General features: G+C 39.5%; 1 protein-coding gene across 2 annotated transcripts in view; it reads right to left on the reverse strand.

Annotated features, from left to right (window-relative positions):
• The window catches only part of LOC134813702 (GRB10-interacting GYF protein 2-like), a 38,937-nt gene that overhangs the window by 14,782 nt on the left and 9,219 nt on the right, over positions 1-14,936 (reverse strand). Inside the window, exons 10-14 of one of the 2 annotated variants that reach the window (XM_063821553.1) lie at positions 11,824-11,924; positions 10,393-10,485; positions 7,773-7,871; positions 6,748-6,839; positions 6,046-6,150 (exon numbers count right to left, since the gene is read on the reverse strand). In XM_063821553.1, coding sequence (XP_063677623.1) covers positions 6,046-6,150; positions 6,748-6,839; positions 7,773-7,871; positions 10,393-10,485; positions 11,824-11,924 — 490 coding nt within the window. Of the gene's footprint in view, positions 1-6,045; positions 6,151-6,747; positions 6,840-7,772; positions 7,872-10,392; positions 10,486-11,823; positions 11,928-14,936 lie in introns of both variants that reach the window. The other variant, XM_063821552.1, reaches the window with a different exon arrangement.

Below are 14,936 nucleotides of genomic sequence, written 5' to 3' on the forward strand. Positions count from 1 at the left end.
CTATGCAGTATGCGATGGGATCTGATCTGGAACATACCCTGTCACTAGACTGAACATGAGATACCCTTAGTAGGTGCTAAAGTGTCACGCGATGAGATCCTCATTCCTAAATGATCTGCTTGAGTGCACGTACTAGGTCGGTATTTCGCTTAGCGAAATCACATCGACCAGTTCATAATTATACCTCTTTATCAAAGAATCTTTTTGCATTTTAGAGTAGCATCAGGATATTTCAGTCAAATGGAAGAAGTTTATACCGAACAATTGTCTAACGTATCTAAAAATTACAATATATATGATATGATGTATAATATAAATAATCTAGGACAATTTTCTGCTTCAACAACTCCATGAATTATTCTAATCTCACTATTATAATAATCAATCACGAGTTGTATCTAATCTGATTTCAATCTTCCGACCAAACGTCCACTCTACAGTCCGATCTCAAATTTCTAACCGCTCCAAAATTTACATGTGGGTACCGCTCTAGAGTCCTCATAGTATGGTTTCGGTAAGGGAGTTCCGCTCTAGAGTCCTACCCTGGCGATTTGACTCCACTCTAGGGTCCTTATAGTATGGTTCCGGTAAGGGGGTTCCGCTCTAGATTCCTACCCTGGCGATTTGACTCCGCTCTAGGGTCCTACTTTTGACCAAGTACGCCCTATAGTCCCCCGCCTTACAGTCCTACAGCCCAAATTGTGAGATGTTCAAAATCCTACAATGATTATACTAGATTAACGTTATTATAGAAAACTAATTAAGGAGTGCTATGTTGCTATGCAGCAGTGAATATGAAGATATTTAAGCAATATATTATGTCATCATAATTTTGTATAATAGGAAGCAAGTATTTCAGGTCATTTGGTGAACTGTTATGTATGATTGATAATGATCTGTGTTTCGAAGAGGCTACCCATTCGAAACACAGATCATTATCAATCTTGTGAAAATGTTTAAATTTCAAAACATTCTACATGAACACGGTCCCGACACGATACATCTGTACAAATCATTAACAAATAATATTTTAATCGAGTTGGTAATGTTACAGTTTTCCACTGTTAATTTGGATATCCGATTGACTGGGAGCATTCAGTCGACTGTCCTCTCTGTTATACGGTGTGTAGCGTGTACTATGCCATACTGCCCGGTCACCGGGTCACTTGTCCACAATCGACCAAATCATCATATCATATTGATACATTGATATACATTGAACGTAATTATAATCAATAATGCCCATTGCTAGGGATATTTTGAGGAATTTAATGGGTGAAAATAGATGTTGTAGTACAATAAATAGAGATAAAGGTGGACAGTACTAGTGGGGTGCAGACAATTCGTTAAATTAAATTCTCAGTTCAAAGTTTTAAAATTTCATATTTCGAATGGCATAGAATGGAGACAAATGGCATAAAATTCATCAAATGGCATAGAAATTTCATGGCATAAATGGAAATTTTGTTTGGCCAATTCTCCATTATGCCATTTATGCCATTGGTACCCCCCCGACCAGTTCAAGGTTTAATTCCAATGTCCATGACCCCTCATCTTACTCTCAGAAGCAGTTAAAGAGGGGTAAGCAGCTGTAGAGGGTTTTAGATTAGTATCTTCCGGCAGTATGCTGTTTGATCATTTCCACCTCCGCTTGACCAGATTGATCTTCTGTCGGCAGAGTTAATCTGGTTCCAAGGACTCCCTGCACTTATCATGAAATGGCCATCACCCCGGTCTTGGGGTTGCTTCCAGTTTTCTCCTTCAATAAAGTCAGGTTTTTCCCAGCCACTCTCCTCCACTCCAGCACATCTCCAGGAATTGTCCGAGACCATGAAATCGTTTCCTTCCGCATCCTTCATGCCTGCTACGATACCATAGCCACCACCACCATTGTAACATTTAACTGCTATGACCCGGGTGGGTGATGGAACACTGAGTGACGCTAGTGCCTCATAGTTTGTGTCTGTGTACTTCTGAACTCCATCTACATAAACTGTTGTATGATCGTCACAGAATACCTTTAACGAGTATTCGCAAGGCTGATCGTTGCATTCTTGTGTCTCCTCAGCATCTCCTACACAGTTAGATCCACCGTTAGCAGGGGCTGGGTCGGAGCAGCTTCTCGTTCTCTTCTGGGATCCTCCTCCGCAAGCAGCCGAGCAGTCTGACCAATCCCCGAAATCACTCCACTTCCCATCGATTATGCAAGGCTGATCGTTGCATTCTTGTGTCTCCTCAGCATCTCCTACACAGTTAGATCCACCGTTAGCAGGGGCTGGGTCGGAGCAGCTTCTCGTTCTCTTCTGGGATCCTCCTCCGCAAGCAGCCGAGCAGTCTGACCAATCCCCGAAATCACTCCACTTCCCATCGATTATGCAAGGCTGGTCGTTGCATTCTTGTTTCTCCTCAGCATCTCCTACACAGTTAGATCCACCGTTAGCAGGGGCTGGGTCGGAGCAGCTTCTCCTTCTCTTCTGGGATCCTCCTCCGCAAGCAGCCGAGCAGTCTGACCAATCCCCGAAATCACTCCACTTCCCATCGATTATGCAAGGCTGGTCGTTGCATTCTTGTGTCTCCTCAGCATCTCCTACACAGTTAGATCCACCGTTAGCAGGGGCTGGGTCGGAGCAGCTTCTCCTTCTCTTCTGGGATCCTCCTCCGCAAGCAGCCGAGCAGTCTGACCAATCCCCGAAATCACTCCAGTTTCCATCAGTCGTGCAAGTGTGGCCACACTTTTTCAGGACTTGTTCAAGTTTACCGCATTGCCTCGAATCCTTTTTCTTTAACTTACCATCGCTGGATTCACAGCCCAGAGACGACTGGAAACCTTTCTGTAAGCACTTCTTGTTGTACTGCTTGATTTTCTCGTTCAGCTTCTTGTTCTTCAATGGACACTCGTACGAAGTAACGATTAACATTAAAAGTGTTAGCAAAACTACAGATGCGCAGAAATGTTTCATTGCTCGAGAGGATTAAGTTGATAGGAGTAAACAAATTTGAATCGCCAAGTCGAAGTAATTTATGACTAAGTAAACTGTGAGTTTTCTTTCTAGGCGGGGATTCAGCCGTTTTTGAGTCGGTACGTAACAGCTGCATAACAATAGTTCTCACTCGTTTTGCCCTGAATGTCTCAATCCTTTAGATTCAAATCTCAACTACATTGTTCAATTATCTAGAAGTTTCATTATCGTCGGTCTTGCACCGAGGGCTAAATTTGACGACCTAACCAATTGTTTAATCTTCCAGCTCTCAAACTTTTAAGTTTAGACTGTCCCTCATTATTACATCGGAACCAATATAATGGATATATTTCTTTGGTGCACAATTATAGTAGTGGTATGTCAACAAACTCCACCCCCAGTATAATAGTACTCCGTGCATATTAGTCATGATGCGATGAGGGAAAGTCTTGACTGAAAACACAAAAACACAAAGACTTATTAAGAGACAACCGGTGCCAAACCTTGAAATTGTTGTTTTCTTGAAAACTGATAAAACTTTGAAGGAGAGCCAAGTTTGAGCTAGAATATGAAACAATTGCACTGCCACACGTGAAATGTTTATCTGATGAGGGCGGTAGTAAACTGACCACAGCTATATAATTAAACCATATCATTAACAATAGGGGGGCCGAAATCTTATTCTAACTAGCTAACCCAACTATAACCGTCCAAAAGCAGTCGAATAATTAATAGGCAGATCCAATTACGGTGAATATGGTAACCCTAGTAACCCTAGTAACCAGACTATCATAGTGTTACTAGTAACCCTAGTAACCACAATATCACGGTGAATATGGTATCTCTAACTAGCCTCAAAATCTCCCAAAATTAGGTGGGTCATTGGTTCTTTATCTAAAATTGTGCAAGAATTTTAGATTTGTGCGGAAAATTGTGGAAAACGATTGTTAGAGTGAATGTGTGCGGTAAACAGCTAAAAGTTCGTTGTGTGCGGCCAACGGCAACAGATTTAGCTGCACTTAAATACTGGTTTTGATGTTAAACTATAGTACGTGAATCTCAATTTGAGTTATCTCAATAACACTATGATATAGTGTGGTTACTAGGGTTACTAGGGTTACTAGTAACACTATGATATAGTGTGGTTACTAGGGTTACTAGGGTTACTAGGGTTACTAGTAACACTATGATATAGCCTGGTTACTAGGGTTACTAGTACAACACTATGATATAGCCTGGTTACTAGGGTTACTAGTAACACTATGATATAGCCTGGTTACTAGGGTTACTAGTAACACTATGATATAATCAGGTTATGTATTAAGCTGTTAAAAAATTAAGCTAAATTCTAATATACTTCTGATGATTGATATCTCATGTTAGAACCAATAATGTAATAAAGTGAAACTTCTATACCCATACAAAAATCACGTTTTGTTCAAAAGTGGAGTTTGTTTGGTAAACAAATTGTTTGTAAACAATTTGGGGGGGGGGGGCGGACCTGCTAATTACTGTTACTATGGTTACTAGGGTTACTATGGTTACTCATACTGTGGTTACCCCCGGACCTGCTAATTACTGTATGATAAAAAGCGCCTTATTTTTGAGATTCTAGAGCACTCTAGATTCATTGACAATATTAAATGATTCGGGAAGTGTTTGAAGTATGCAGCGCTTAAATGCTCCCGTTTAAAATAATATACATTTTCTGTCATGGATGACATTTCATCAAAGAAAGTGTCAAATGATTGTCAATTTTCAGCCAAAATTTTGAGATATGGGCAAAATGGGCATAATTTTCATTATTTTCAGGTCAAAATCAAAAAATTAAAAATAAATATTTCTGACACATTATGCATTATTTATTGAGCTGAAATATAACTCTACCTCGCAACTAAAGATCAGCGAACACGATGTTTGGTTTTCACCACAACTCACATTTAAGCTGCTTTTAAGCCCATGCCCCCCCGCCCCCCCCCCCCCGCACCCCCCCCCCCCCCCCCCCCCCCCCCCCCCCCCCCCGGCCCCGGCCCCCCCCCCCCCCCCCCCCCCCCCGCCCCCCCCCCGGCCCCCTAGTTAGTAGTTTGACAGCCACTAAATGAATTGAGAGGTATCACACATGAACACTAAATGAATTGAGAGGTATCACACATGAAACACATCAGAATTATACATGGCAAATGACTCTCAGAACATTTTGATAGAAGACGTTACTCGATCATTCCATTTGAAATGTGAGCTGATTAACAATACATTCTTAACATGCAGGGAATCTGAGGGAAGCAGCCAGCAGGACACACATTTATCAGAACGTGTTTATCTGATTGAGACGGTCAGTGGACAGATTGGTTACTAGGGTTACTATGGTTACTAGGGCTACTATGGTTACTAGGGCTACTATGGTTACTAGGGCTACTATGGTTACTAGGGCTACTATGGTTACTAGGGCTACTATGGTTACTAGGGTTACTATGGTTACTATGGTTACTAGGGCTACTATGGTTACTAGGGCTACTATGGTTACTAGGGTTACTAGGGTTACTAGGGCTACTATGGTTACTAGGGTTACTAGGGTTACTAGGATTACTATGGTTACTATGGTTACTAGGGTTACTATGGTTTTATCCTCTCCTGTTCCAGCGCGTATCTAGCTTTCTCAGCCTGCTCCAGCTCGTGTCTCACCATAGTAACTCTAGTAACCCTAGTAACCCTAGTAACCCTAGTAACCCTAGTAACCCTAGTAACCCTAGTAACCCTAGTAACCCTAGTAACCCTAGTAACCCTAGTAGCCCTAGTAACCCTAGTAACCCTAGTAACCCTAGTAACCCTAGTAACCCTAGTAACTCTAGTAACCATAGTAGCCCTAGTAACCCTAGTAACCCTAGTAACCCTAGTAACTCTAGTAACTTACTTCTCAAGCTTTATCCTCTCCTGTTCCAGTGCGTATCTAGCTTTCTCAGCCTGCTCCAGCTCGTGTCTCACCATAGTAACTCTAGTAACTCTAGTAACCCTAGTAACCCTAGTAACCCTAGTAACCCTAGTAACTCTAGTAACCCTAGTAACCCTAGTAACTCTAGTAACTTACTTCTCAAGCTTTATCCTCTCCTGTTCCAGTGCGTATCTAGCTTTCTCAGCCTGCTCCAGCTCGTGTCTCACCTTTTCTGCTTGTCTTATTCGCTCTAGTTCCAGTCTGGTGAAAGTGAAAGTGAAAGTGAATTAGTGAATTAGTGAAATCATTTACAAATAATTGAGGGTTTTACACAGTTACAATACTGACTACTGAGTCAGCTCTTGATGGCAGATAATTTAAATTATATTAATTATGGAGTAGTACTACAGTATTCTGGTACCGGTGGGAGGCATATTGTTTTGATACCTGACAGTTAATCAAACACCAATTAAATCCCAGAGTCACTGTCACGTGTCAAAACAAAATGCCTCACTCCCGGCACTCCCCGCTAGAATCCACATCTATCTATTATGAGTAATTTATCTAAATATTTTCAAACAATACATAATTATACAGAATTGCATGCTTCTAAATAAACCCAGATTTAAAAGGATATATAAAACCTATATAGCCCAAATTTCCAGTAGCCCAGTATATTATTATATGCAGTCCATCAAGTACAAGATAAGTTTGTTGAGAGCAGTGGTGCTAATTAATTAATTAGGTTACAAAAACATGATTTCAGAATCGATGAAAATTGACGTTAGCGACTGATTTTAATTAATTATGACTATTTAGTACTTAGTTAGTACTTAGTTAGTACTTAGTTATTAATACCTCTCTTTTTCCTGTCTTATCTTTTCAGCTTCTTCCTCGAATAATTTGCTCTTTAATATTTCATCCTCTCTTATCTTCCTCATCTGTTCCTCCTGGAATTACAGATTATTGTATTGTATTGTATTGTATTGTATTGTATTTTATTGTATTGTATTGTATTGTATTGTATTGTATTGTATTGTATTGTATTGTATTGTATTGTATTGTATTGTATTGTATTGTATTGTATTGTATTGTATTGTATTGTATTGTATTGTATCAGACCTTTACAGATTAACTTGTGAGAGATGTTCGTGATTAAAAAGCTATAACTTGTTGTAGCGAATAGCAAATTGCTAATTACAAATTAAATTATCATTCAAAATTAAAAATAATCCCTCGCTAGACCTGTACCTGTTGTCTAATTACTAATTACTAATTACGCTAGACCTGTACCTGTTGTCTAATTACTAATTACTAATTACGCTAGACCTGTACCTGTTGTCTAATTACTAATTACTAATTACGCCAGACATGTACCTGTTGTCTAATTACTAATTACTAATTACGCTAGACCTGTACCTGTTGTCTAATTACTAATTACTAATTACGCCAGACATGTACCTGTTGTCTAATTACTAATTACTAATTACGCTAGACCTGTACCTGTTGTCTAATTACTAATTACTAATTACGCTAGACCTGTACCTGTTGTCTAATTACTAATTACTAATTACGCTAGACCTGTACCTGTTGTCTAATTACTAATTACTAATTACGCCAGACATGTACCTGTTGTCTAATTACTAATTACTAATTACGCTAGACCTGTACCTGTTGTCTAATTACTAATTACTAATTACGCCAGACATGTACCTGTTGTCTAATTACTAATTACTAATTACGCTAGACCTGTACCTGTTGTCTAATTACTAATTACTAATTACGCTAGACCTGTACCTGTTGTCTAATTACTAATTACTAATTACGCTAGACATGTACCTGTTGTCTAATTACTAAAATTACTAATTACGCTAGACCAGTACCTGTTGTTGTTGTTCTTCGGCCAGTTTTGCTTCCATAATTTGTCGTTGTGCTAAGAGGTATTTGTCGTTTTCCAGCTGTGCCAAGTGCTGTATCTCCTCCTGAAATTTAAAAAGGTTTTTAATTATTTAATTATTTTGGATTTTTAAAGCAATATTAGATTGTTAGGGCTGAGATAAACTCTTTCTAAATCTCAAAAGATTTGGGTATGTTAGCCTAGCAGCTATTAGTGGTTACTAGTGGTTACCTGTGGTAACTACTATTGGTTACTGGGGGTTACTATGGTTACTAGTAGCTATTAGTGAATCAAGGGAAGATTGTAAGTTGCTTTAATATGGTTACTAGCAGCTATTAGTGAATCAAGGGAAGATTGTAAGTTGCTTTAATATGGTTACTCGCAGCTATTAGTGAATCAAGGGTAGATTGTAAGTTGCTTTAATATGGTTACTAGCAGCTATTAGTGAATCAAGGGTAGATTGTAAGTTGCTTTAATATGGTTACTAGCAGCTATTAGTGAATCAAGGGTAGATTGTAAGTTGCTTTAATATGGTTACTAGCAGCTATTAGTGAATCAAGGGAAGATTGTAAGTTGCTTTAATATGGTTACTAGCAGCTATTAGTGAATCAAGGGAAGATTGTAAGTTGCTTTAATATGGTTACTAGCAGCTATTAGTGAATCAAGGGAAGATTGTAAGTTGCTTTAATATGGTTACTAGCAGCTATTAGTGAATCAAGGGAAGATTGTAAGTTGCTTTAATATGGTTACTAGCAGCTATTAGTGAATCAAGGGAAGATTGTAAGTTGCTTTAATATGGTTACTAGCAGCTATTAGTGAATCAAGGGAAGATTGTAAGTTGCTTTAATATGGTTACTAGCAGCTATTAGTGAATCAAGGGAAGATTGTAAGTTGCTTTAATATGGTTACTAGCAGCTATTAGTGAATCAAGGGAAGATTGTAAGTTGCTTTAATATGGTTACTAGCAGCTATTAGTGAATCAAGGGAAGATTGTAAGTTGCTTTAATATGGTTACTAGCAGCTATTAGTGAATCAAGGGAAGATTGTAAGTTGCTTTAATATGGTTACTAGTAGCTATTAGTGAATCAAGGGAAGATTGTGAGTTGCTTTAATATGGTTACTAGCAGCTATTAGTGAATCAAGGGAAGATTGTAAGTTGCTTTAATATGGTTACTAGCAGCTATTAGTGAATCAAGGGAAGATTGTAAGTTGCTTTAATATGGTTACTAGCAGCTATTAGTGAATCAAGGGAAGATTGTAAGTTGCTTTAATATGGTTACTAGCAGCTATTAGTGAATCAAGGGAAGATTGTAAGTTGCTTTAATATGGTTACTAGTAGCTATTAGTGAATCAAGGGAAGATTGTGAGTTGCTTTAATATGGTTACTAGCAGCTATTAGTGAATCAAGGGAAGATTGTAAGTTGCTTTAATATGGTTACTAGCAGCTATTAGTGAATCAAGGGAAGATTGTAAGTTGCTTTAATATGGTTACTAGCAGCTATTAGTGAATCAAGGGTAGATTGTAAGTTGCTTTAATATGGTTACTAGCAGCTATTAGTGAATCAAGGGAAGATTGTAAGTTGCTTTAATATGGTTACTAGCAGCTATTAGTGAATCAAGGGAAGATTGTAAGTTGCTTTAATATGGTTACTAGCAGCTATTAGTGAATCAAGGGAAGATTGTAAGTTGCTTTAATATGGTTACTAGTTACTACTATTTTCTGAACAGACTCGAGTAAAAACAGGATCAAGTCTTACAATGACATCATTAATAAACAAACAACCCAATTTATTTGTTTGTGAGTAGTGTTGAAGGAATTAATATAATAGTTCAGATTTCATAATTGTTCTATTTATTAATAACTAAAACTGCTAACAGTTGGACTGTGACAATGAGAATTAGGTCACGCGACAGTGAGAAATAGGTCACGTGACAATGAGAATTAGGTCACGTGACAATGAGAATTAGGTCACGCGACAGTGAGAAATAGGTCACGTGACAATGAGAATTAGGTCACGTGACAGTGAGAATTAGGTCACGTGACAGTGAGAATTAGGTCACGTGACAGTGAGAATTAGGTCACGTGACAGTGAGAAATAGGTCACGTGACAGTGAGAATTAGGTCACGTGACAATGAGAATTAGGCCACGCGACAGTGAGAATTAGGTCACGTGACAGTGAGAATTAGGTCACGTGACAATGAGAATTAGGTCACGCGACAGTGAGAAATAGGTCACGTGACAGTGAGAATTAGGTCACGTGACAGTGAGAATTAGGTCACGTGACAGTGAGAATTAGGTCACGTGACAGTGAGAATTAGGTCACGTGACAGTGAGAATTAGGTCACGTGACAGTGAGAATTAGGTCACGTGACAGTGAGAATTAGGTCACGTGACAGTGAGAATTAGGTCACGTGACAGTGAGAATTAGGTCACGTGACAGTGAGAATTAGGTCACGTGACAGTGAGAATTAGGTCACGTGACAGTGAGAATTAGGTCACGTGACAGTGAGAATTAGGTTCATACTTTCCCGCAATAATGTTCATACTTTAAGCAATAATGCAATAATTTATTAATTTATTCTAATAACTTAAAGTATATTTCACCTCTTCTTTGACAAGTTTGCGTTGTTGTTCCAGTTTCACCGCCCTGTCTATCTCCTTTTTAATCTCCTCCGCTCTCCTTACCTGCTCACTATCCTGCGGGTTTTATAGCGTTACACACAGCTGCGTTACACAGAGCTGCGTTACACATAGCTGCGTTACACACAGCCGCGTTACACACAGCTGCGTTACACACAGCCGCGTTACACACAGCCGCGTTACACACAGCCGCGTTGCACACAGCTGCGTTACACACAGCTGCGTTACACACAGCCACGTTACACATAGCTGCGTTACACACAGCCGCGTTACACATAGCCGCGTTACATAAAGTGAAAGCAACGCGTTAGTAACGCCTAACAACTACGTTACACACAAGTAAAAAAGGTCACTTCAATAATCAAACCAAAAACACCAAAATTGACCCTGAAATCTAAATTTCTAGTTTATAAAACAAAGTAACTTAAATACTGTGTATACATAATATATATAATACATTGGATGTATAATATATTATTGCACATTGCATACCTTACTCGGGAATATTATAGCGGGTTAATTTATGACTGGGAAAATTAATGACCGGGAAAAATATGGCGGAATTTTCCAAAACCCACCACACAGTCATAATATTCCCGAGTAAGGTAAATCACAAAACCAACAGCTGCCCCTAACAGCGCCTGTATAACACATGTATTCTCAAACACTCAAACAGCGCCTGTATCACCCCTGCAGATTTCGTCGATTTCAGGTGCCGACAGGACCTTAAAAATTAATTTAAGCAATCTTAAATTTTTTTCCCCTAAAATCGAGCGCTTTCTGCGCAAAAAATTGACCTCAACAGAAAAAATTAAACATGGCTTCAAATCCAAATTTGAACCAGAAATTTTTCACTTCCTCTCGATAAACTCAATTTTCAACCCAAAATAAAGTCTCAAAGGGGAAAATTACTCAGGTCAGGATTGTAGGCAATGATTATGCCAAACCATAGATTTTTGTAAATTCATTAAACTTTCAATTTAGCCTAAAACACCCTATTTCGCAAAATTTTTCCGGGGGGCTGCGCCCCCGCCAATGGGGTCCGCGCCCCCAGACCCCTGCCACAGCTTGCAGCTTCGCTATCCGACAGCTCCCCCCCCCCCCCAAAGAAAAATCTTGGCTACGTGCCTGAGCAAAATATAGATTTAGGGCTTTTCAGATGATTTGGCTCCTCAACAGATACCGACGTACATAACGGTCAATATGTAGTTTAGGTTTACCTGGCCCGTAGGTTACGAATGTGCTCAAGGAGAAAAAAAAAAGCAAACTTAAGAAGATTTCTCGGGAACTTAAAAGTTCACCTCAAAACGAAATCTGCACCTATGGCCTGTATAACACATGTATTCTCAAACAGCGCCTGTATAACACATGTATTGTGTGGTTATTTGCACTTACCACGTTGAAAGTGTTAGTGAGACCGTTATAACTGCTGGAAGTTTCAACTGTGCTCCCCCAGATACTGCCACTAGCACTGGTCGTCCAGGCGGGTACAGCTGCTGCTGAGGGGGTATGTTAGTTAGTGGGGGTTTTTTATCCTTGAGGTCCCATATCACTTTTGATAGCTCGGTACTCAGTCTGTGCTTAGGATTTTTGAAGCTTTGTCGATGATTGTACCATCGTGTCTTAAAGCTGTTTTCTGTCAATCCAATATATGTCGAGTCCTTGTTTAATAGAGTTTTGACGACTGCTTATGGTAGACTATACATTTGGCCAGACATTGTCCTTTTAGGGGGCACTTTGAGGCGTCTCTGCAATTACACTCTTTTTCTGGAGCTTTTCTCTTTTCAGATTGTTTCTCTAGGACTGATTTGTTGTGTCCTTTGAGTATCCTTTCCAAACTAGGCATGCAGCAATAGCTTATTTTCACGGTATTCCTATTGATTATTTTGTGTAACAGCAGATTTTTCGGGAAGTGCTTATCAATGAGAGCGAAGAACTTTCTTCCGATGTTGGTTGAAACATTTGCGCTGAATGGGGAAACGGATCGTTTGCCCGCCAATTTGATTTGTTTCAATTGTTCGAATTATAATGCTCCTGCTTAAATGCAGCCGAGCACTCTCTTTGGGAAACCAAGCAACAGCTATTTATTATTATTTACATATACTTATATATAGGGGGGGGGGGGGTGACATGTCTCCAATGTCTCCAATGTCTTTTGTCTTTTTTGAAAAGATAGGGTGCAGAGACATGTCCTGGAGACATTGGAGACATTGGAGACACAGCTTTTGGAGACATTGGAGACATTGGAGACATTGGAGACAAAGCTTTTGGAGACATTGGAGACATTGGAGACACTGGAGACGTAGATGTATGATTGGAGAAGGAGGAGGATCTAGGAGGAGGATGACCCAGGAGGAGGACTCAGGTGGAGAAGGAGGAGGATGAGGACTCAGGAAGAGGACTGAGGAGGACTGAGAAGGAGGAGGACTGAGGAGTACTGAGGAGGATGGCTGAGGAGGATGGCTGAGGAGGATGGCTGTGGAGGATGACTGAGAGGGAGGAGGAGGAGGAGAAGGACTGAGGAGGAGGAGGAGGAGGAGGAGGAGAAGGAGGAGGACCTAGGAGGAGGAGGACTCAGGAAGAGGAGGAGGACTCAGGAGGAGGACTCAGGAAGAGGACTCAGGAGGAGGACTGAGAAGGAGGAGGACTGAGGAGAACTGAGGAGGAGGAGGATGAGGACTGAATAGGAGGAGGGGGACTGGGGGAGGACTGAGGAGGAGGGGGACTTGGGGAGGACTGAGGAGGAGGAGGAAGACTGACGAGAAGGATGAGGAGGAGGACTGAGGAGGAGGACTGATGATTGAGGAGGAAGAGGAGGAGGATGAAGAGGAGTAGGAGGACTCAGGAGGAGGAGGAGAACGACTGAGGAGGACTGAGGAGGAGGAGGAGGAGGAGGATGAGGAGGAGGAGGAGGAGGAGGAGGAGGAGGAGTCTCCAAAAGCTGTGTCTCCAATGTCTCCAAAAGCTGTGTCTCTAATGTCCCCAATGTCCCAAATGTCCCCAATGTCTCCAATGTCTCCAAAAGCTGTGTCTCCAATGTCTCCAATGTCTTTGTCTTTTTCGAAAAGATAAGGTGCGGGAGACATTGGAGACATGTCACCCCCCCCCCCCCTATATATAGATGGAACCGTTAAACTGCTAGATTTTTATGTGTGAATTCTTTCAGTCGAGGTTTCATTTTTGTTGACATTAAAAGCTAATCAACGTTTTTATTTCCACGTTTTTATTTCTACGGTCTAGAAGGTCATTAAAAGTTGTTCATCCTAAAAATATTAAAATTATCTCAAGCACATGTTAAAAATTGATCTTCAACTAAGTAAATTGACGTTAATGTAGCTGAAGACATTAAACGATTCAATTATCCCCAATTATGTAATTAAGCTGCTTAAGTGATTCAATTATGTAATTAAATCTAATTAAATGATGAAGCTTAACTGAAATAACCTCTTAACCATCCAGTTAACTCCACTACTACTGTTCACACTGAATACAATAAGAACTCGTAACCAGCTTCACACGTATAATACACATTACAGGCGGGGTGTAACACTCATGACTCAGTACAGAAATGTATAATGTATAATAATGTATTTAATGTATAAGGTCCTCGCTGCTCTTAGCCTCTCTAAATGCTTATTATTATTGCGGGTCGTGGAGCATGCGGCTTATATTTCTAGAAGTTTTCAGATTATAGTTTTTGGATGAGATTTTAACAAGATTGTGTTTTAGTTCGTCTAGAAACCTCGGTTTTGGTAAATTATACTGACACGTACAGCATTGCATTTGTAATTTAGAGTGTAGACATTTGGTAAGATGTATAAAATATACACAATATGAAGGAAAACCACTCACATCAATATGCAATATGATACTAAAGTGCAACGTTACATGATTTACTTTGTTTACAATACAATAAGTTATAGATCTTTAGTTTTACTGAAATATACAGAGTGAAGTGTTTAAGTAGGATAAACTGTGGTTACTAGTGGTTACTGGGGGTTACTATGGTTACATAAACTGTGCTCTTTAATGTAGTCCTGAACATGCTTCAGAATTCTAATGTACTACTATTGAAATGTAACGCAATTTAAGTCCGGTATTTTCGTTTGACATTTGCAATTCTAATGCCCAAATTACAAAGATCAAATTGTATTAGAATACTATGTATTATGTTGATCACATGCTATAATCTCACATTTTTTGAAAGTTATTAACTTTATTTAATTATGAGTATCACAAACGTTATCATTAGTTGACACTAAGTGAGTAAGTGGGTTTATTGTATTTACAGAATATGTTTGAAAAAACTAAAAAAGAAGAACTGCCATTCACGTTCCCTCTATGTTCTGTCCAATCTAACTAATTGTACCACATGCCATAAAACACGTTGGATGACGTTTGGATGACGTCATTATTGGATGACGTCATTATTGGATGACGTCATTATTGGATGACGTCATACCATAATAACACGTGATCAGGAATTTGAATTTGAATAAGTTGCTGGT

The sequence above is a fragment of the Bolinopsis microptera genome, chromosome 4 (genome assembly GCF_026151205.1).
Source record: "Bolinopsis microptera isolate Bmic1 chromosome 4, MBARI_Bmic_1.0, whole genome shotgun sequence".
NCBI classification, from domain to species: domain Eukaryota; kingdom Metazoa; phylum Ctenophora; class Tentaculata; order Lobata; family Bolinopsidae; genus Bolinopsis; species Bolinopsis microptera.